The sequence below is a fragment of the Lissotriton vulgaris genome, chromosome 6 (genome assembly GCF_964263255.1).
Source record: "Lissotriton vulgaris chromosome 6, aLisVul1.2, whole genome shotgun sequence".
In the NCBI taxonomy this organism is placed as follows: Eukaryota; Metazoa; Chordata; class Amphibia; order Caudata; family Salamandridae; genus Lissotriton; species Lissotriton vulgaris.
The window spans coordinates 1,867,347,832-1,867,372,234 of record NC_141694.1 but is presented as its reverse complement, the minus strand read 5'-3'; the positions used below and the strand labels follow the sequence as shown (position 1 = coordinate 1,867,372,234).

At 44.9% G+C, this 24,403-nt stretch overlaps 1 protein-coding gene across 2 annotated transcripts in view; it reads left to right on the top strand.

Annotated features, from left to right (window-relative positions):
• LOC147709694 (nigwaprin-b-like) overlaps positions 1 to 24,403 on the top strand; it is a 110,779-nt gene that overhangs the window by 32,898 nt on the left and 53,478 nt on the right. For both annotated transcript variants that reach the window (XM_086925535.1, XM_086925534.1), the window contains exon 3: positions 18,622 to 18,768. In XM_086925535.1, coding sequence (XP_086781661.1) covers positions 18,622 to 18,768 — 147 coding nt within the window. The remainder of the gene's footprint in view (positions 1 to 18,621; positions 18,769 to 24,403) is intronic.

Genomic DNA, 24,403 nt, shown 5'->3' with positions numbered 1-24,403 from the left:
AGGCATTTTAATTTGGGTCAGGGAGTCTGCCAGTACTTCATTGTCAGTGGGATTTGTGAGCTGTATAATTGCAAAACTGCTTTACGATATTTTCTGGGGCACATGAGGTCTACCCTTCGTCTTCTAAAATTTCCGTTATCGTGTCTGATGTTCTCAGGGGCCTTAGTATACCACAAGTGTCGCACCTGGCCTATCCCACTCGCCATAGGATTGTGTGGTTGCATATTTCGCCATTTGCATGATCTCGTCATTAGCTGTCTCCTGGGAACTAGCTTATGTTTAATATCTGCAGTAATGTGCCCCCCCCCTCTTTCTGGAATGTTTCCTCCATGGTGACTATTCCTCTCTCAAGGGTATCCAACTTCCCACTTATGGAGCGAAGAACTCCTGCATTAATGGAAATCGTATTCCCCCGAACATAGGCCTTGAAGGCCTCCTATACCATCTTGGATGTGGTGACAGAACCTGTATTACACTCATAGTATACCTCTATGGCCTGCGTCAGCTGTGCCCTGAAGACAGAGTCCTGCAGGGAGTACGGCGGGAAATGGCAAGTGAAAACTGGAATTCTGCGTGTTTGATACTTTAATACTCTAATGTCAGACGTACTGAGGAATGGTTGGAATTAGTTCTGGGGACGTGGGCAAAATCTGTAACCCAAGCTTTCAACTCATTAGAAATCAGCCAGTAATCTATGCAGGTGTGTTTGTCATTTACCGAGGAGTAATGTGCGTAACCTGCTATGTTGGGTGATCTTTGTCTCCATATATCTACCAGTTAATCCTGCTGTATCATGTGAAGGAAGGCTGCTAATTAAAGCGTGGTGGGGCCTTTGGAGCACACTATATTGTCTGCCTGCCGATTATGGTCACACCTCTTCTGCTCTCTGGGATGCTCGACAAAACTGGCTGCTGCTGCCCTGTTATTGCCTTTCCTCCATCACACTTAGACCTTATCCTATGCTTTCATGCACTTCTAGCATGCAGTGCATTGTTAACTATTTCTGTTTTTTTTTAATTATTAAGTTGCTATGGTTGCTAACACCTACAGTGTAATGGAAGGTTTGCTCGATCATTTGCTGTAGGACATAAAACAGTGTGCAAACTGAAAGTGATGAGTAGGTATGGTCTGGGTTATTGCTCTTCCTTTAACCCCTTCACTGCTAGGGCTTTTCCTTCCTGTGCTAAGCCTTATTTTGACATTTTGGGATAGTTTGCGAGTAGGCCCCGGTAACTTGTTGACCACATAAGGTATCCACGCCAAATTTGTGTCCTTTTCTTCCAACATCATGGGAATTCTAAAGTTACCTAGGGGTTGTGGATTCCCCTGGAGGGGACCCAGAAATTAGCCAAAATACCGCTAAATGTGTTTTTAGAGAAACATGGGAAAAAAGTGGTGCAAATGAAAGCAGCTGTTTTTTCCCTGCAAATGGTATGAACAAAGGGTTTGCGGGGCTGAAATCATCATTGTGCCAGCTCTCAGGGCCGAACACAATTTTGGCATTTTACTTCGACATAGCCTATTTTTGCTAATTTTTGTGCTTTCAACCTTCTTTCAATTAATGGTAGAAATGGGTATGAAATCAACAATGGATCCAGGAAAGCAAAACATTTTAAAAAGTAGACAACATTCTGAATTCAGCAAGGGGTCATTTGTGTAGATCCTTCTTTATGGAGACTAACAGTTAAGAAAAAGGGAAAATTTTAAATGAGTTAAAAAAAATTAGCCATTGGTGCCAACGTTTCACCTGTATCTTCTTCTAATTATGACAGATGTTTAAAAGCATTATACTGGTACATTTGCAGGACCTTTTTGGTTGTGGGATAAATGGGACTTGTAGATTCACCAAGAACCCGACGAACCATGAGCCAATTACTTAGCAGCGCCTTGCAATGTTTTTTTATTATGTACTGGCTATATAGTAATTAATTTGGGAAAAAATATATATAGTGAAAAATCAAGATGAAAGACACCTATGTATTTCTGAAATCGGAACAAAATATAGAGTTTAGAAACAGTAGCTATTTGTACATTTCTGAAATTGTGAGTACCCATACTAGCATGAGAATAATAGGACATTTTCAGAGTGACTTCTTTTTTACACATTGTCTTTCATTTGAAAGGCAGAAATGCTTCGAACGTCAATAGGTAATAACAGTTGCTGTACAATTCTGTGTTACCCTAAGTTTCCCTATAGAAATGGTACCTCACTTGTGTGGGTAGGCCTAGTGCCCGGGACAGGAAACAGCTCAACATGTAACATGGACATACTTTATTTTTACAAGGAACAATGCCTAGCTGTAGATTTTAAACCCTAGCTCTGCCAGCACCTAGGGAAACCTAGCAAATCTATTTATTTTTAGAAACCAGAGAAATCCAAGATGGGCTGACATGTCTGGCTCTCACCAGGTTCTGTTACCCAAAATCTCTTGCAAACCTCAAACTTTGAAAAAAACTAATTTTCCTCGCATTTCTGTGGTGGAAAGTTCTGGTATCTACATGGATCCACAAAATTCTACCCACCCCCCATTCCGCGAAGTATTCCGGGAAACATTTTACCTCACTTTTTTGGGTAGGTCTAGTGCCCGCGATTGGAAATAGCCCAAAACGCAACGTTGACACACCACATTTTCACAGTGAAAACTGACCCTTTTTTTGCAAAGTGCCTAGCTGTAGATTTTGAACCCTAGCTCTGCTGGCATCTAGGGAAACCTAGCAAACCTATACATGTTTTAAAACAATACACCCAAAGGAATACAGGATAGGATAACTTGTCTGCCTCGCACCAGGTTCTGTTACCCAAAATCCCTTGCAAACCTCAAACATTTTCCTCACATTTCTGTGGTGGAAAGTTCTTGAATCTGTGTGGATGCACAAAATTCCACCTACCCCGCATTTCCTAAAGTCTTCCAAGATAAATGGTACCTCACTTGTATGGGTAGGCCTAGTGTCTGCAACAGGATATGGCCCAAAACTCAATTGGACTCACCACATTTTCACAATGAAAACTAACCCTTTTTTGCTAAGTGCCTAGCTGTAGATTTTGAACCCTAGCTCTGCCGGCACTGAGAGAAACCAAGCAAACCTATACATTTTTCAAAACTAGATACCTAGGGGAATCCAGGATTAGGTGACTTGTCTGGCTCTCACCAGTTTCCGTTACCCAAAATTCCTTGCAAACCTCAAACTTTGTCCAAAAAAACACATTTTACTCACATTTCTTTGATGGAAAGGTCTGGAGTCTGCGTGGACCCACAAAACTCCACACACCCCCTATTCCCCATAGTCTTCAGAGAAAAGTGGTACCTCACTTGTGTGAGTAGGCCAAGTCCAAAAACCCCACATTTTCCTCACATTTCTGTGGGGAAAGTTTGGGAGTCTCTCTCAACAACCTCAGCACAGTATCTCGGTGTCGGAAATTTAAAAGACTGGCAATGATGGGCCAAGGTGGACAACCCAGGTTAGGGCAGGGGCCAAGCGAGCGGTGGCTCTTTCTACAAGAAAGGTATAAGTGAAGACCTCTTTACTGAAAATGTCTGTGAGCAGGGTCTCCACAAATTGTGCCATGCACCCTGGGTTGGTGGACTCGGGGACCCCCAGAATGCGAACATTATTGCGCCTGCTGCGCACTTTCAAATACTCATTTTTTATGGAAACCTCATTCAGTATTTTTTCCATGCAGTCTAGGTTCTTAGTGGATTGTGCCACGCCATCTTCCAAATCCGACACCCTACCCTCCACTGTGTCCAAACACTTCTTATGGATATCCAGCTTGGGCCCCCATTCCGTCAAGGCGCTTGTCAAGAGTATCAAAGCGGCCCTCAAGGATTTTACAAAACCTGCCCGTATTTTGAGAAGCAGCGTGCTCGACATTGCAGGTGCCTCATGTAGAGCAGTGTCCTCTGTGCCACCCTCGGCCAGGCCGCCAGAGTCAGCAGATTGCTCGATAGGCTTCCCAAATTGGGGTAATCATTGTTTGGGGTCTCTACGCCCCTTTTCGACCCCACCAGGCACGATAGCCGCCAGTGTGACCCTGGATACCACCAGAGAAGTCAGCCAGCAGAAATGAAATGCTCTCCACCCAGCAATGGCACGACTTCACAGCAGGTCGGTCAATGTGGCCGAGTAGTAGCAGCCAGCAAGGGTGTTGGAGAGCCTAGCCATTATAAATGAGCCCTTGCAGAGAACTCCAGAGGCAGGTCTGCAGCAATCCAGCTTCAGCATTTGGAATGGAGGTCAGCCATGCCCTCTGGAGCTTTGCTTGGTTGGAGCAGACACCCACGCGACAAGAAGCAAATGGAGCACACATCCGGATTTCCCTGATGGGTGAAGCAGAACAGATCCAAAATGGACCTCGCTCCGCAAGTCCAACCCCTGCGGCCTCCCCAGGCAGGCCAAAACAGCCAAGTGGCTGGCCTCCAGGCTCACTCGCGGACCCTCTCAATGTGGGCCCTTCGGGGCTGTAGAGAGCCGACCACAGTTGTAGTGGGTGTTGGTACCCCTATCGATCAGGGAGGGGAGGGCTGCAAGCAGATCAAGCTCACCTGATGCCAAGCAAGGCCTGTGTGATCGATCCTCTGGCGGGACTGGTATCTAGAGCCGTGCTGCATCACAGTAGTCAGCGGGGCCTAACCTCCGGCTGCACTCTGCTCATCTCACCAGCCCCGTCACCAGCTTCTTGTGGCCTCCTCCGTTGTGAAGGCTACTTATCAGCGATCTGGCAGGCATCGAGGAACGTGGGTACCTCAGGGCAATCAGGCACATCGTCCTGCATCGGTCACTGCCAGGATAACAGCAGAATGGGTGAAGGAGTCTGGATCATCGACGGAGTCTCAGCACTGAGCGGCCATCTCAGTCTGCAGCCTGGCCATGCCCCCTCACAGTGGGGTTCTTTGTCTTATTCAGTTGTCCCATTCCAGTATTTAGTGGCTTTCACCAAAGCATCAACCACTACTTGCGTGTGTAGGGAAATGTGCTTTTTCACTGTTTCATGATATAATGCTCCCGGAAAGCTCCTCTGCCCCTTCCCTAAATGATCCACTCTATACGCTGGGTCATCCCTGTCTGCCGAATCCATTTGTTAGTTCTGAGCCGCCCAATAGTATTTTTGATATCTGGTCTGGCGAGGCCTTCACCATAGATACCTATCTGGAGATGGGATAAGGCGATTCTAGCACCTCCACCGTCCCATAGCTTCCTCTGTTTAATATCTATCTGAATAAAGAACTTGTCTGAAACTGTATATGGGGTGTGTTGCAGGATATGCAACATGCACGCCAATGTCATCATATTGAAGGATACTGCTCTTCCCATCAATGAGATTGGCAGGCCCTCCAATGCTTCACATCCCTTTTCAGCCATTCCAGCTGAGGTGTTAGGTTATCCTCGAACTCCGATTCTGATTTCCCTATCGTAATATCTAAGTACTTGAATTTATCCTTAGATTCGAGTTTAACCTCCCCGGTCAGCGAAAGCGTTGGCCCTTCCGTAAGTTGAAACAGGAAAGACTTGTCCCAATTAATCTGCACTGTAATGTCTTTTTCTATTTCTTCCCTATCTCCATCTGTTTACCTGGGGAATTGGACGTCCGCCATTAGTTCTTGGCAGTATTCATTTGTTCTAAATGGATTGAAGGTATATATGTCCCCATAGAAATCGGCAAAGGCTTCCGCTATTCCGCCCCTCGTTGTCCCGCATTTCTGCTACAAAGCTCCTTTCTCTGTCCCTCCTTTCCAGCCATGCAGTCATTTTATTGGCCTTATCTAGTAGGTCATATAGCCTCCTCTGCATTGCTAATGCCGAGGATCTAGCCTCATCTCTAGCAAAGCTTTTATTTCCTGCTGTTTGAGCCGGATTTGATGTGGGATTGGAGGGTCAGTTGCTTCCCCTGCAAGCACTCTAACTTCCAGCTTAACTACTTCTCTCTCCAAGGTGCCCCATTGATTTATTCTTCCTTTTTTCGACCCCCCAAACAGTGACTGTACATGCCCAGATATCTCTGGCTTGAATGCTTCCCATAGAGTGCATGCGGAATCTACAGACACTTCATTTTCTTGAAAGTAAAGTTGTGTTCTCTCTTTAATTTGGCCAACCAGTTCTTTGTTCTTAAAAACCCTGGGGTCTACTCTGGGTGGCATTACCGTTATTCTTTGTGGACCTTGGAGGACTACCTCCTCTGGAGAGTGGTCAGAGATCCCTCCCGCTTTGATATTTGCATTTCAGTAGAACCCAGTACTCTTTGTGTGTGTCAGAGTATAGTCCAGGCGGGAATAGCTGTTGTATACCGCTGAGTAAAATGTATATTGCCTTTGTCTGCGATTGTGCAGACACCACAGGTCTGTTAGTCTAATGGCATCCGCAAATGCCGGTAGCGGTTCCTCCTCACTTCCTCTGGTTCTATTCCCTGTCTCTCTCTGGCTCCATGGTTGCATTCATATCCCCGCCTAATATTAAGACTCCATGCGGGAGGTCAATGAGTAGGATACCCTGTGTTTGTGTCTGTGTGCATGGCCGCTAGTACCTAAATCCCTGCTACCCTGCTAGGCGGGCTTAACTAACCACCCACCTCCCGAACTTCCAGAGCGCCTGTCGCCCCTGTAACCTAATTATCTAAAACAGGGTAAGCCGATGCCTGATAGTATGGATGAACATCCTCGCTTGCCCCACCCCCTCAAACCTATTATTGTTCCTGCCGATAGAAAAGTATTCTGGTAAGTGCCTCCCATCCCCATTTTACAATATATCCCCTAGTTGTTTAACTTGCCCCTTATTCATAAAGGATATGACTGGCAGCACTGTTCCAACTCTTCAACTGTCCCTCGTCATCGGTTTTGGTCATACTTCGCTCCCCATGTTCCAGTCTGCCCTACAAGGTCTAGTTCAGTCATCTGTGAGGGTTTTTTCTTCCACTAGGGTAGGCGTCTATTTTTTCTGTCTACCCCTTGCTGGCCATGCTGGCAACCACGTCCCGCCATTCGCCAGCCCTCTAGCCTCCCATGCTTCCTCCGCCAAGTCTTTCCCTCTGCAATGACCCTTAGCTTTGCTGGGAGCTGCATTATAAATTTGATCTCTTTCCCTCTTGACTGCCTCAAAAATCTGTCTTTGGACCTGTAACATGAAGTCAGGGAAGAAAAGAATGGTTGCATTCTCATAGTGGAGGTCGCCGTGCACACCTGTCGCTTGCAATATAGCGTCCCTGTCTTGAAAATTGAGGATCCGAGCTATTATTCTGGGTGGTACCCCTGGTTTTGTCTTAGGCAGTGGGGCTGAAAGCAGCCACTCAGCCTGGACACTAGTGGCAGGTTAGTTTTCAGGGGGCATCTCTAAGATGCCCTCTGTATGCATTTTTCAGTAAATCCTGGCATCAGTGTGGGTTTAATGTGCTGAAACGTTTGAAACCAAACTTCTCATTTTTCAGTGTAGTCATTATGGTGCTGTGGAGTTCGTAATGACAAGCTCCCAGGACCATATACTCTTAATGGCAGCACTGCACTTACAGTGTCTAAGAATGGACTTAGACACCGTAGGGGTACAAGGCTCATGTACATGTGCCCTCACCACTGGTATAGTGCACCCAGCTAGAGGGGTGACTGACCTATGCCAGGGCTGTGGGTTGTAGGCATGGCACACAGAGATGTGTGCTGTGTAGACTGTTCACTTTGTTCTGCACTACAACACGCAGCCTGCAAAGGCAGTGTGTGAGTGTAATAGTACAGGACCTCTAAGGGTGGCACAATAAGTGCTGCAGCCCTTAGAGGACTTCTCTGGTCACAGTGCCCTGGGTGTCTGTGGTACCATTGACCAGGGGCTGACCTGTGGCCAGAGATGCCAATTGGGTTTAGGCTTCAATGCACTTTAGGGAAAGAACATAGGCCCTTGGTACCAAATTAGCAGGCGCCCAGGGCACACTCAGTTAAAGCACATTAGCAATTCAGCAAAAAGTGAAAGCAACCATGCAGAAAGAGGGCACTTTCTCACATTCACGCCCTCCCTTCCTAGTCCTCCATCCTCGCAGCCATAATTTCTTGTTATTTCGTAAGGGGCACTACCTGCTCCTCAAGGCTTTTCGTGCTGGTCTGCAGATTTGTTACCTCAGTCTCTGCTTCGTTAACTTTATCAGGGATTTTGTGTAGATCTGCCCTCCGAAGGTTTACATCTAGGGTCACTGCGTCAAGCTTTTGCTCGATCGACCCTTTCAGGTCTGCGATTGCTGCCATGATTGCACTTAGGGAGGGATCAGCGGGTTCGTAATTCCCTTGCTTCGGGGTACTCATTATTTGCTTCAGGACCGCATATTTGTCCATTTTGTTTCTTTGGTTCCCTGCTTGAGCTTTGGGCTTCATCTGGAGTAGTGCCCCGCAATAGCTTTTTGCGCTCTTCCTTTATAGGGTTCTGGGAGTTGGTTGTGCTTTCCCCTTCTCCGTCTTCCCAACTAATTGGCTAAGTGAGCCTCCCTTCTCGACCGTGGCCAAACAGGCCGCCTGCAGTGGACTTGACAGGGCAGTCCTTTCAGTCCAGTCCCTAATATATTCCTTGTGTGAGGCGGGTGTTCACTTTGCTTATTTCCTTTGATCTACTCCCACCAGCAACTAAAGCTTACTACTCGACCTTAGCCCCCCTTTCCTGGCAATTCATTTCAATGTGTGATTGAGGGATATCTGGACACTCCCTCGGCCTATGGGCACCTCTATGCTTGCACCTTTTGGGGGTTCTCTTTACGAGGGGGGTGTGGCAGGGACAGTACTTCAGAGTGTAGTTTTTTAATTGAGGGGGTGTCGTACTCCTTGGGTCGCCTGGGATGTTTGCACTTGCCACCTGGGAGCAATCTCTGTTTAGTCTCTTTGTATGCAAATCAATCTTGACCCTGTATCTCATTGGAATAGTCCAGCCTGAACTGCCAAGCCAGGTCTTCGCTGCACCAGAAACAAGCATCCTGGGACTGGTGTATATAACCGAGATCTATGACTGGGGGTGTATGTTCGATTGATTCAGCATTCCATCCATCATCTGTTTTTGTTGCATTTGTTGCCCTAAGTGGGAAGGGTATGCCCAGACATGGGCCCCATGCTCGCTACGCTACCATATTCAAGCTGTCCTGGCTGATGAGGGGTTACATTCCAAAACCGGTCCTAGGATGCTTGTTTCTGGTTCAGGGAAGACCTTCCCAGGTAGTTCAGGCGGGACTGTTCCCATGGGGAACAGAGTCAAGACTGATTTGCATATGACTGGGTCTAAACTGGAATGGTGTGGCAGTCATAAAAACAATGGATTTAACCCAGATATGTGACTGGGGATGAATGTTCAATTGATTCAGTATTCAGTCCATCATCTGTTCTTTTTGCATGCAGTGCTGATAGTTGTCTGAGAAGAGATGTATCTATTAAAGATGCAGAAGGAGAAGGAGAGCTGTGGTGGTCCTTTCCGATCTTTCAGCTGCTTTTGTTATAGTCAGCCATGTCGTGTTACTAGATAGTTTATCCAAAATTGGTATTTCTGGTCTGGCACACAATCTTGAGGAACAGGGAGTAGATGGAGTCACTGGATCATTTTAATTCTAGGTGTTTTTCCCTTCCCTGTGGCGTTCCTCAGAGGTCCTCACTCTGCCCACATCTTTTGACATATATGTAGTTTCTTTGGCCGAATTGATATACTCCTCTCGGTTCACCACAGCTGTGTATGCTAATGATACCCATGTTGTGGCAGGCAACCGGGAAGAAGTTGCTGACAGACTTAACAAGTGTATGAGGTCAATTTTCACTGGATAGCTGCTAATTTTCTGTTAAATTTAAACAATGGTTCCTACATTTGGAAAGGAGGCTAGTTTTTGGGACGATTGATGGTGGCCCAGGACTCTTGGTTTCCTCTGAGCCCTTCACTAATGTTTGGACACTCAAAGTAATTGTTAAATCAGATATATCTTTAAGGTAACAGATGAACAAACCGTCCTGCCTTTCATTCTTTTTAAGCTGCAAAAAACAGTGGTCATTGCCTTGGTTTTGTCAAGGATCAAGTAATATAACACCCTCAATGCAGGCGCTGTGCAGGGTACATTGAAAAAAGATCAAGACACTGCAGAATGCAGCTGCCCACCTTCTTAAAAAAAGTTCCCAAACATAAGTCAGTAACAGACACCTTGGTGGACCTTCATTGGGTTCTGTAAGGAAAATGATTGCCTTTAAAGCACTTTGTCTGGCACATAAAGTTCTGAATGGAGTAGGGCCTGACTACCTTAGGAAAACATTTAAATGATAGCACCTTCAGAGAAGACTAAGATCTGCCTCCTTATATCTGGTTTCTCTTCATGGGATAAAGAAACCTTCCTAGGGTGGCTGCAGCTTTGTATTTGTCTTTTCCACCTGTCAGCTATGGAACACCTCGCCATTACATTTTAAAAGCCAGTGCAGTTAGCTGAAGTCTTGGCTGTTTTCTCTCCCACTACAAGCCTTACATGTCTTTGGTCAGTGATGAAGGTCCTTAGTGCCAAGACACCTTCGGGTATTCTGTGCTTAAGAAATATCGAATATCAAATATCAATGACACTGCTCCACTATATGCCACTCCAATCCACTGCATGCCATTCCATTCAATGCTATTCCCTTGGGCGACATTTCACTCTGCAGCACTCCACAATATGCTATTCTACTCTATCCGACTTCACTGTACGCCACTGCAGTATTTATGACTACACTGTATTCAAATCCACTGTACTGGATGCAATCTGTTCTACTCCACTGCATTGTACACAGCTCCAATGCACCGTACTTGACTATACACTATTCCACTGTACACAGCACTCTAGGCTGTTCCACTGTATGTCACGCTAATACATGCCAAATCACTCTACACAACACTTCATTCTATGCTATTCCATTGGATGCCACTCCTTTTTACACCACTCCACTATATGGTGTTCCAGTTTACCACACTGTACTGTATGCCACTCCACTCTATTCCACACCACTCTGCTCCACTCCACTGCATGGTACTCCACTGCGTGCTAATCCACTGTACGCCACTGTACTGCACTCCACACACTATCCCCTAGATTCATCAAAGTCCCGTTTTGCGAGTCCTTAACAGCGATTATTAAGTAATCGCTATTAAGGACTTGCAAAACGGGATTCATGTAGGAATCGCTAAATAAATTGCGATTCCTACACATTCCTTATTTGCGATTAGCAAATTGCTAATCGCAAATAAGGAATAACTCCCCATTCATTCCTATGGGCCTAAAGGCCCATAGGAATGAATAAGGAGTTATTCCTTATTTGCGATTAGCAATTTGCTAATCGCAAATAAGGATGCGATTTCAAGGGTGCTAGGAGTGTCCAAAGGACACCCTGTAGCACCCCTGAAATGTAATCTACATTGGTGTTGCGCACACACATGTCCAAAGGACTGCAAGTTTTCGCTATTTACCACGAGGTTTGACCTCGCGGTAAATAGCTGCCTGAAATTGCCATTTCGCAATTTAAAAATGGTTAATGAATTGCATTTAAGGAATCTCAAATAGAGATTCCTTAAATGTAATTCCTCGCAATTTAGTGAATTCGCAATTACCGATTTTTGCATTTGGGATGATGAATCCCAAATGCAAAAATTGCGCTCGCAAAGGGCCAGATTCTCAGAATCTTGCGCCTTTGCGAGCCGATTATTCAATGATGAATCTACCTGTATATGCTATTCCAGTGTATAGTACTCTGCACTTCTACAATCCACCCTACACTATTAGACTGTACAGTATTCCTCTGTACTCTATTCTAATATATGGTACTCTACTGTACAGTACTCTACTTTACAAACTACAGTGTATACCACTGCACTCTACGCTGCTCCACCATAGGATACTCTGCTACCCTCTCTAGAACTGCACTCTATAAACCTACATTGCACTTTATGGCATGAAGATTCCAATGTCTGACTCTACAGTCCAATCTATGCCTCCTACGCTCCATTCTACAATACTCTATTCCACTCAACAACTCTTTTAAATATTGCACGGAACAGGCCCTCCACCCTACTGTATGGGACACCTCTTCAATTTATTATAAGAGTTTACTCGACTATACGGTGCACAACTACACTATAATCCACTCCAAGCCATTCAATTCTACGGCATGCTAATAAACTGTATTACACTTTACTCCATACTACGTTATGCAACGACACTGAACTCTACTTGACCCTACTCCACTATAGGAGACTTTACCTTGCTCTACACCACTGTCCAATCATCCTCTCTATGCAGCTCCACTTCACAGCACACTACTGTACTCTGTTCACCTCTACAACACTGTACTGCACTATTTCCCACTGTACGATTCTCCAGTGAACAATTATTTATTACATTTATCTCAATGCTACAATTTCAAACACATATTCTTTAAAAACATAAAAAACATTGAAATCCCATGGAAAAACCAAAGGTTAGAGATAAGTTATAGTTATAGTTAGAAAAACATTATTTATTCTTTGTCTACAAACCATACTTGATCTACACTAACATTAGAAATTCAAAGTTATAGTTATAACTTTAATTTACAATTTACACAGCACATTCACATTATGATAAGTCGCCCACCCACATTCAGAGTGTTACTAATAATGCACAATGTGGTCCACTCTGATGTACAATATAGTACTCAACTCTATGCTACTCCAGTCTATGCTACTCTACAACACAGAATTCCAATGTATGACATTTTACTAGACTCTCCCCTACATCACTCTACTGCGCTACACTCCATGCCACTCTACTCTACTACATGTCACTTCACTCTAAGAAGCTTTACTCTACTCTATACTACACTGTTGCACTCCACTCTATTTAGTGCTACTTTACCCATCTATAAGCCACTGGATGACACTCTAGTCTATGATACACCTCTCCACTCTAAGACATGCCACTCAAACCTACGACAATCAATATAGACGTACTTGTATAGTGCGGCCTAACATCCAAGAGAGTATCCAGGCGGTGTGTTTCAGGTATCAGTCAAAAAGCCGAGCATTGAGTCCCTTTCTGAATTGGGTCAGCGAGGATGCGGTGCTGAGGTGGAGGGGGAGTGCATTCTTGGCCTTGGTGACGAGGTGGGAGAAGGAGCGTCCTCCAGAGTGGCAACAGTGGATACTTGGTATCTGTGTGAGGGTGAGTTGTGCAGAGCAGAGATTCCTGGAAGATTGGTTGAAATGCAGGTGGTGGTTCATGTAGGTAGGCTGACTGGATGGCCTCCAACTGCCTACAATGTAATGTGGGCAAGACCGAGGTCATGCTCTTTGGGAAGGTTCCGCTCCTCTGGTCTCCGGACTGGTGGCCACTGGACTTGGGACCTGTCCCCTGCCCTAAACAGACAGTGAAGAACTTAGGCATACGATTCGACCAGGGACTACTGTTAAAAGAACATGCGAATCAGGTGACAGGGTCCTGTTTTCGGGTGATTGGACTTCTGAGGCGCGTATTCCCGTTCTTGTCGGACATTTTCAGAAAGACCCTTGTCCAGGCCCTTGTAGTCAGCCGGCTAGATTATTGGAATTGCCTCTTCCTATCTGTTAATGAAGAGGTGCTCAGCAGACTGCAAGTGGCCCAAAATACCGCGGCAAGACTGGTCTTAAATGTCCCGCCTAGAACACCCTCTCGCCCCCTCCTGGAAAAACTCCATTGGCTGCCCATTCGTCAATGGGTTAAGTTCAAAATCTGCTGCGTTATACATAAAAGCCTGTTTGGCTCAGGTCATCAATATTTGGCTGAAAAATTCAACATTTACAATCCCGGACGTTTTCTGCGTTCCAGTAGCCAACTATTGCTACAGATCCCTTCAGTTAGAAAGGTAAGGCAGGGTGGTCGAGCGCTCTCGTACATGGGCCCTACCCTTTGGAATAAACTTCCCCCTGGTCTGAGACAAACTACCAATTATCTTATTTTTAGGAAAACACTTAAGACACATCTGTTTATGACAGCATAACCTCATACGCCTTCCTAAAGCTCTGTTTCATGCACACTTGGCGAACCAGTACAAAAGGGGGTGGTGATGGACCGAGCATCTGAATCAATCAAACACTCACACCCCGTCATCTGATCTGGGTTTAATCCATCACCGTTCTTTAGCCCACTCTGCCACCCCAGTTCAGACATGGCCATATGCAAATGACCCTGTGCCTCATGGGAACAGGACAGCCCGGACTGCCAAGCCATGTCTTCCCTGGACCGGAAACAAGCTTCCGAGAACTGGTTTCTGGCATTCCAGCCGTCTTCAGCCCGGCTTGCTTGAATCCAGTGGCGAACAAAGCACGGAGATATCCCTACGGGGTTCGAGTCCTGCGCTATATAAGCACCTAAATAAATAAATAAATACAATGAGAATAAACTAATGCTACACTTGCCATATGAAATCTCTTGGGACTAAAACTGGATATTCAGTTTATGTATGATCAAAAGAGGTATGCCCCATAATTCGCTGCCATTCACCGTTCACTCGTAGGATCACTTTTATGGGAATCCCTGGTTCACCTTTTCTTTAGGGTTGTATTGCACCTTGTGGTATTACCCTGGCCGCAAGCATTTCTTAAACTATGTTTATGCATATGAAAGAAAAAGAAAAACATCCTGGGTTCAACTGTCCAAACATTTGAATATAATTATTTTCAATATTAATTGTTTTATGTTTGTGTGTTTGTTCGATGTGTGTGTTTTTTATTTTCCCAATAGAGGGTTCAATGCATAAAGCCTGCCCTTGAATACATTAGGGTGGCTTATTCACACAGGCCCTAAGGGGCAAGAGCAGCCCCTTCACCTTTCCTATCCAGAACGACTGTCCCTAAAAGTCCCCCTCCCCACACCTCTCCTTTCTTGCTGTTTTATTGTACCTTATGAGATTTGTATTTTGTTAGTATATGTTTTTTAATTGTTATAATGATCTGTGCAAGTAACAAGTCTCCATTCTATTGCACTCCATGCCACTCTAATCTACCACATACCTCTCCTCTCTGACATCTTACTCAACTCTGCTCTACTCCACTCTATGACACTACACTCCCTTATACTACACTGTAGGATACTCTCTTCCACTGTACAGTATGACACTTCACCCAATGGCATTCCTCTCAACAAAAATGTACACTACGATTTAAAACAATTTTTTTTTGTCTAAGGTTATAGATATACATTACATTTTGAATCTATGTATCACATTTAAATTATCATAACCCACACATCTCCACGCACAGTGTAGTGAACTCAGTAGTCACATATTAACTATACCTTGTGCCGTCTTCATGCACTGCTTGTTCCCTTTCCTATTACATCCCTTATAGGAGGACTCGAAATCATAACATTCATGACAACATTTATGGCATCTCAAATCACATAATTTGTGAGAACACAGTGCATGGTACAGTGAGGAGTTATAACCACATATCCTACTTTTTAAATACAACTCACCCTGCCCCATGAGCTTTTAGGGCCTGCCTTTGGGGTGATTTATAAATAATAAAAAGGAAGTTCTAGTCCTTACAAATGGTCAAAATTGCATTTTAGAACTGACCACGAGGTGCAATGGAAGGCCTGAGATATGTTTTAAAGGGCGACTTAAGTGGGTCGCCCACTAGAAGCATTCGATTTTCTGGCCCAGTATTCAGTATATCACTTTAGTAGAGTCTTATGAGTAATTAAATATGCCAATCGGATGTAAGCAAATGTTGCCATGTTTTAGAGAGTGAGCACACACACTTTCACACTTTATAGCAGTAGTAAGGTGCACAGAGTCCTAAAAGCCAACAAAAGTGGGTTTAGAAAACAGGAGGGGTGAACCAAAAAGTTTAGGGGTGACCATGCAGAGAGGGCTAAGTTCAACACTGTCTTTTTAATTTAGAACTTTCCAGCCTCAGTGGGTGCAATGTTATCCTTATAGTCATTCTGCCTCGGGCTATAATAGGAGGCATATTTATTAGCGCCTTATATCATGCTTGCACCATGCAACGTGGTACATGCATGACGCAAAGTCCAATGTCATATTTGTGAAGCCACGTAAAGCCACCTTGCATGGCTTCAAATGGCTTTACGTATCTGATGTAACGTAACGCTGTGCAAATCCGTGCACAGCCTTACTCTGGGCAAGAGAGGCATTCCAGGGGAGTTGCAGTGGGTGTTCTTATGCAACTCCCATGATTTATTAGGCATTCTCAGTTCAACAAGAAATTGTAACCCTGGGAATGTGACAAAATCTTACAGCTATCAAGGTGAGGCATAGTGAGGAGAAATATGTCTACTTCTCATTTAAGAGGTAAATGCTTCTCTAGATTGTTTTTGTACAGGAAGGTGCTCCTTCCTGCACAAAACAATCCTGCTGACAACACCGGCACCCTTGCACCATGATACAAGAGAGCCTGTGTTTCTGCTAGGCTTTCAAAACGATGCCAGCGTAGGAGGAGAGGACAGGAAGGCTCGGAATTTGAAATACAGTACATTCCTGCCCTTTTTCTCTGTGGTGCAGGGCCACGCCTCAAGGCACGTTGCTGAGCTGGCCGGCGCCACCACTTTTATAAATATGCCCCCAGATGTTTGAGTGCATCTCCTTTCCAGTAGGTCCTCGCTTGAGACTTGAGGCTATAACTCAGGTTCATGGCCTTTAAGTATGGGTGTGGCGCAGAGGCAGTGGTATATACCACTAATTTAGAATGACAGATGCGTATGTGATTGGATTTTATAATATTAAAAATTAATTTATCTCCACATACTACCCAGTTCCTCTCCCTCCTTTTGCCTTTTGACAGGAGCTAGTAATTGAATTCTTCTGTGTACATGGTGCCCTTAAATTCATAAATGATGGGTCCCGCCATCTCGTGTTTGTCTTGAGCCAGGCCTTTGAGCCAGAGGTTCATCAGACGGGGGGTTGTGAATCGACCATAGCTGGGTTCCAGGGTACCAGCTATGTCCCCCAGGGATGGCGAATGTGAGCCCCCTCATGGAGCTCTGACTGTAAATCAGCAGAAAAGCAACACCGCTGATGCCAGAAAAGGGGAGGCTTCCAGTGACATTCCCAGATATGTAAGCATTTGACAGTGGTGCACACTGGTATGAATTCCAGGATAACCTACATTTCATGATGGAACAGAGGAATAGTTTGTCACATCAATGCTCAGCTGTATTTCTCTGACCATGAACCTTGCAAAATAGCAGGATGCTGTGTGAAGCCAGGCAGTCAGTAGCAGCAAACGAAAGAAGTGCACCCACCCAGAAATACATTTCTGTAAATGTTGTGCTGCTAAGCCCCCACAAGGAAGCTTTGAGCCACTTTGCCTGCTCCTGAGTTCTCTCCATTGGAGGTGGGCTGCTGTGTATTAGTGGCATCAGTGTGCAGGTGGTGTGGTGCACAAGCACTGTTCAGCTCACAACCGAGCTCACGAGGGTCGGGTAGGGACTGACAGGCGACTAAGTACCACATGAGCTAGATTCTTTTAAAATCGAAATAAAGTTTATAAACTGAGAGATAGACACTTGTATAACATATGTGGAGACAGACTCCTAAATAATTTCTGGTCTCAGTTGAGTCATGCTTCTGTCCAGGGTCTTTTGTATTTAAAGTCATTAAGCTAAGGCTGCTGTTGAGATCCTGCCCACAGCCTTGAGCTGTCCAGGCCTTTATCTTGTCCCATACCATAAAAAGCTTAGTTTTGGGGATTTCTCTTATTTATATTTTATTGGCCATTTGCCCTGCATTGATTTGATTGATTAGAGCTACTGTTCATGGTTGATGTCTGAGTCTTCTATACTGGTTGTGCTCATATGTTTATGCTAAGTTATACTTTACAACCTGTAACCTTCGTTGAGGAGAACCTCTGATGACTCAAGGACACGTTCACCCTCAAGAAAAATGGAATTCAGAGCTCCTGGCAATTTTTTGGGAGTTCGGTACCTGGTGTACCATCTGTCATATTGAAACAGTTTCTAGTTAGTTGGGTTACTACCTTTGCTTGTTTGTTGTGGGCGGTAATCCTTGCATTTAAAAGTATAACAACTTCCTTTATTTTTGTGAGGTGATAAAGTGATTGTTCTACCCTAAAAAAAGAAAAGACTAATTGTTACTTCACAATTGATAAAACAAAAGCCTGAGAAATTTGATAAAAATCGAGCATATAATGTGTGGCGTAAAGTTAATTGATCTGAGAAAATCTCATATAATCGATGTGTTTGCAGTTGCAACGCTGAGAACAAATGAAGATCTGAAAAAAATCGATGTATGAATGCCCTTCAAGTTGAGCTAGAGATGTAAAAAACATCCATTGTAGTTTTATATCAAACAACAGTTACAAAATGTTGAATCCGCAGTAACAGGAGACAGATTGTGGTGCCAGAGGCACACCCTCTGGTGCTGCTCCCTGGCTTCAGTGGGACTAGCCATTTCTACTAATGCTATACATACGTGCCACAGAGAAAGTTGAGATCTGCCATCCAGGACAGCCGTTGCCACTTTCCGTCAGAGGCTAACCAGCAGCATATAGATCACTTCTACCTCCAGGCGCAAAAGGCTTTTGAATTGAGACCGCGCTGCTAAAAACTGTCTTTTGATTTGAGTTTATTGCGCAACATCATCTTTTTTTTCTCTTCTTAAACTTGTGACTTTTCAGTTAAACCGAAAAAAGGCATGTGCCCGAGAGCGACTGCAGATTGCCCCAAACAGCGTCCGGATGAGTGCCACGTGGACTCCAACTGCCCCAAGAAGCAGAAGTGTTGCTTCACCAGATGTGCAAAGAAGTGCTTGACTCCGGTGAAAGGTAACTGCACCAGGGGGCAAGGGGGCAGGGGGCACCTTTGTTAGCTCTGTTGATGGCGTTGTCAGGTTGAGTCTTTGATACTGATATTATGTAAGTTTAGTACTTAATGAGATGTATGGTATTAGCGCCAGACGTACATAATTTGTATTATTGTTTTTATTAAGCCGATAGCAACAGCATACAACATGACCAGATGTTACAGTTATAGCGCTCTATATGTGAAACAATACGTTACAGTTGACTTGCAGTAGTAGATCCCCATCTGGTGCACCTTGGCCATTGAGCTCAACACGTCACACAACAGGGTCAGTAGCATTTACATTACAATAATGCTCTCGCCCCTAATGATCCTTTCTATACCCATGCTGGGCACTAACAGCAGGTCCCTTCGAGCGTGTACAACAATGGCCTCCATCTACTGAGTCCTCTTGGTACTATAAAATCCACTTTTCATTCATTCTAATCCGCATCACCGTTTCCACCCCTGTCTCCTTGCTTATTAAGTATGGTTGATATGGTCCCCAGCAGCTTTTGGGTTGTTTTGTGGAGGGAATAGCTCATTATAATCATGCGTTTGTGTATTACAGTAAAGCATATCTGTGTGCCTCGCGCCCACCTCTTAGCCACTCATCGCTTGGCCAACAAGAGGCCGATGCATCATCAATGGCCTGGTAGGTTTCTCTATTCTCAAGTCATTTCCTAGCAGTGCCATCTTTGGGTCCGGTTATAATTCTGTGCCTGTTATGAATCCCAGGTCGCTAAATATCTTACGCCAGTACTCCTAAACCCCGGGGCGCTGCCAGGCAGTGTGCATAACCCCGGCGTCTTCCTCGCCACATCTCCGGCTCTTTGAATCCACCCGTAGCCCATGCCGATATTGTCTCTCAGGTTTGTAATAATCCCTATGAAGAAACTTGAAATGTATGAGTCGATGACGCCCGATCATGGAAAACGTTTTAGTCTGAGCACAAGAATATTGCCACTCCCTCTCACTGAAAGGGCCTCCCAGATCCCGCTTCCAATCGAACCTGATCGTCTCCTTCAGGTTTAACTTTGATCTTTTTTCAAAGGGTTTAATTTTCTCTTTGCGGTGCACCTTGCCCATGCCCTTTCCCTGAAGGCTTGATTATTTCTTGGTGCTCCTTGTTGCTTCTGGCTTCTCAATAGAATTCACTAACTTGTTCTTATAACGCTTTTGTATCACAGCTCTAATAAGAGATCACAGGACACCCTCTGCCAGATGCAGACACTGACTCAGATCACACCGGAGGCACTTAACAAAGTATCCTATTATTATTCACCGCCATATATACGCAAAAGCGTTCAACCCTCCTTACCATTTATAAATCTCATGGAACTCCTTATATCCTGTTTTCCTCATTGTTACAACAGAAGCTGCTTTCTCAGGTAACACATATTGAAGCCTCCCTCACAGCCCCCACCTTCCACTCCACACCCACCTCAAAACGCATTCTGAGTAACTCAAAATTCGCTGGTGCCGCTTCCCCAGCTCCCTGACGTAAAAAGGTGAGCTGCCTTATATCCCCCTCCTCCTTTCCTTATTCCCTTTGTTCTTGGGGAGGGGGAGGAGAGGGCCTCGGGCGCTTTTCGCCAGGCGGTGATTCCCGGCTGCGCTAACCAGTGCAAACCGGATCCATTCTTTGCAGGCTCGGGCGGCCATTATGGCGCCGGCCCTCGAGGCCCCCTTCGGGGGCGGCCTCTGCTATAGCGGTTGGAAGCGACTGATGGAGAACGCAGGGGGCCTCTTTTCCCCTCTAAAGGAGATTTAGGCCAAGGCGCCTGCGTGGGGACATTGAGAGAGAGGAAAGTCAACCTGGTAGAAAGCAGATACAGAGCTAGTAGAAAGCTGGTACAGAGCTGGTAGAAAGCTGGTACAGAGCTGGTAGAAAGCCGATACAGAGCTAGTAGAAAGCTGGTAGAAAGCTGGTATAGAGCTGGTAGAAAGCCGGTACAGAGCTGGTAAAATCCTTGTGGCCATGACACATTAAGCAACAGTGACGTCCTGCAGCTGTTGATCTCACAATGTGGCAAATTCAGCTTCTATGTTTGCTTTACAGTGCATAAAGCGTGCTCAGCAAAGTGTTAGCGGTGAGCATGGCGAGTGGGCGGAGCACACAGGCACGAGCACGATCCAGAAACATACAATAGGCTGGGCATCATCCAAGTGCCAGTCTGTTCCGTCTCTGGAGGTCTTTTAGTGGGTATCTACGAGTTAATGTCCCCAAGAATCTGCACTTGTTGGACCACCCTTCCTTACAGACATCAGAAGAAAGTTTTCTGCGCTAGGGGCAAAAAGTTCAATAAATAGCAAAACATGCAGGTTTGATGGTAGATTAGAATACAGGGGCGTAGCTTCAGAGGGGGGAGTTTGGGTGTTACACCCACCCACTAAATGTATTATTTAATAAATGATTGGGTACAGGAGCTTTCATTTGGGTATAGTGAGATGTCTGTTTGAATTCCCCTGGTATTTTTAAACACTCACTCAGACAAAAACACTTGCACACACATTCTTTTCTCTGTTTTGAAAGTAAGTCTGAAAACATGGTTATTTCACAAAATACTATGTTTTAAGTCCCCCTCACAGTCTCCACTCCATTTCCACTGGCCCTTAAGCCACATTCATGCACTGCTCCATATATAATGATTAACTAGACATGCCAGAACATGCGAAGCTCAGACCACTCAGCCTTACTGACCAAGCATAGCACCTGATGAAATACTCTATTCTGAAGGGCACCGCTTGTAATCGGAGGAAATAATCCAATCCAAGGAATTTGGTGCACCACCTATTGGATTTCACTGAGTACAACCATTACCTCATCACTTTTTAGGACACTCACAGTTGGGGACATCATGTGATGTCATAGTCACACACATGGTTGTACAGTTTAAGGGTGTGTGGTCAGCTATATGGAGGTCACTGTTAGTTAATAATGTTAATTTTTATGTAATAATGTAAACACATGTTTTAAAAAGATGAACATTATTGTATGATGTTTCTTCATGCTCTGTTCATTCTGCATATTTATGGACACTTCAGAAACATTTGTGGGAAGTATTTCAGTCAGTGTTGAAGATGTGAGCATCAAGAAATGGTCAAACTATCAGCAAAAATCATACAAAAAAGAAAGGAAAAGTGCAGGTAAAAAAAAAAAGAAAAAGAAAGAAGGTCAGAATAGGGTTTAGGAGTGCTAAGACAATTTGGAACAGGGTGTAGGACTATGTAGTTTAGAGAAAACAGAGAAAGAAGACGTAGGAGAAATTAAGGTTTAAACATAAACGTAGGGACAGAAGGCATAAGTAGTAGATTAATTTACCTCTACTGTCCACATTTGGCCTACATAAATTGTAGATGCATAGATTTTAATGCCAAAGATAGGTTTCAGGTACTGAGCTTTTCTGGACAGGAACAATCAAGTGAAGTAAAATGAATGGAATGAAAAGCGGCAGGGATAGCATTTCAAAACCAAATTAGTAAGCGCCCCATACTTCAAGGGCCAAAGAGGGTACATGCTTTAAAAATATATCCTTAGTGTTGCTAAGTGTAATATAGTCTTGCAGGAATGACTGGATCATTACTGCAGGAATGACTGGATGATTACAATGTATGTAGTTATTTTGAAGGGGGTGTGGCCTGACCCCCCACTGCAATGGATGTGTGCAGCTGAAGCTCCGTTGGAACACCGCACACTAAAGCTAAATAAAGTTGAATAGCTGCTTTCCCATGCAAGGGGCAAATTAATAACCACCTGCATTTATCATGGAATGTGCCACTCTAGCCTTAACGGAAAATGTAATCGAGTTTAAGGGGCGGTTCTATCACCAGACACAAGGCACCTCAATGGGGAGCACCTTCGCCCCAAGCGCTGCCTGCCTCTATATGGCAGAATTCAAGGGTAAGCATATCTTTCATGCCACCAATCCCTACCAGGCTAACATCAGATTATGGAGACGTTTCATAGACAATATCCTAATCTTCTGGACAGACGATAGCAAATCATACAACAAATTCTTTCTATGGATCAACAAACTGAATCCTTATTTAACAATCACGCCTTCTCCTTCACAAATAGCCTTTTTGGATTTAACTATCATGATTGAAGGAGGCAACATGGCCACCTCAATGTACAAAAAAAGTACCGATCGCAACAGCCTCCTGCATTTCGCCAGCCATCACCCATAAGCATTGAAAGAGAACTTGCCCTTTGGACAATTTTTTAGGGTGAGGAGGAATTGTAGTAACACCGAGAGCTAAAAATCGGAATCCAGATCCTCACCAACAACCTGACAGCCAGAGGCTACCCCCATAGGAACGCTTCTCTAGCTAGGAAACAGTCACGTAACAATCACAGGGAAAGCCTTCTCAAACACACACCTGGTGAGCCAAAGGAAAACTAGCCCATGACCTGTGTGACTACTTTCTCTCCAGCCTTAGACAAACTGAAGAAAATACTGATGCGACACTGGCATATCCTAAATACCGGATGCCTGAGTCTGGAGCGACCGCGATTTGCGTCCAAACGCTCTAGAAATATCAAAGATATCCTCATCCACACCAGGCCCAAAAAGAAGACACAAAATTAGCAAGCAACTCTTTGGCAATTACCCACAGTAAAGGGCCACTACCCATGTGGGATGTGTAGCACGTGTGCATTCACAACCACCCACAAAATCATTAGACTGAATGACTCTTTGACCTGGAAAATGAGGAGTCACACTGTTAATGTTATGTTAATGTTAAGAGACATTTATTTAGCGCACTGTCACCATGAGTTTCCTGGCGCTGATGGGATACTGAGATTGGACAATAGGAGTTTAGTGAGGATGGGAAAAGAGCAGAGTTTTTAAGGATTTCCTAAAAGAAAGAAGGGAACAAGAAGTCTTGAGTGAAAGTGGGAGAGAGTTCCACAGCTTGGGGGCCAGGTGAGAGAAACTGCGATCACCAGATTTAGTGAGTTTGAAACGGGGGACGACTAGAAGCTGGAGGTGGGTGGACCTCAGGGTGCGAGGGGGACAGTAAGGAGTGATCAGGGACTTCAGGAAAGCAGGGGAGGGACCAGTGAGAGCCTTGAAGACCAGGCAGTGGACCTTAAAGACTATTCTTTCACTGACTGGTAGCCAGTGGAGTTGATGTAATAAAGGTTGGGCCGACTGCCATCTGGGGATTTTGAATGCAAGTCTGGCAGCCTGGTTCTGAACGATCTGTAGCCTGTACAACTGGGATTTGGGAAGGCCATGATATATAGAATTGGAGAAGTCCAGACGGGACATCACCAGAGATATTAAGACTTGTAACAAGGCTTCGGGAGTCAGGAGGTGGGCAACTTTCCATATCCTGTATAGCTGGAACATACAGGAGGATGTTACCGCACTCACCTGGGCCTTGAGAGTGAGCCCAGAGTCAATAATGACCCCAAGACTCTTTACACAGCCAGCAGGAGAGGGGGGTGTACCAAGCTCAATAGGCCAGTACTGGGGGCCCCAATAAGGGGCACTTCTCCCAGGGAGGAGAAGCTCAGTTTTGCCAGGGTTGAGCTTTAATTGATTTTGGTTCATCCAGTGCTGGATGTGTGTCATGGCCGCCTGGAAGTTGGTGACAGCGTCAGGGGAG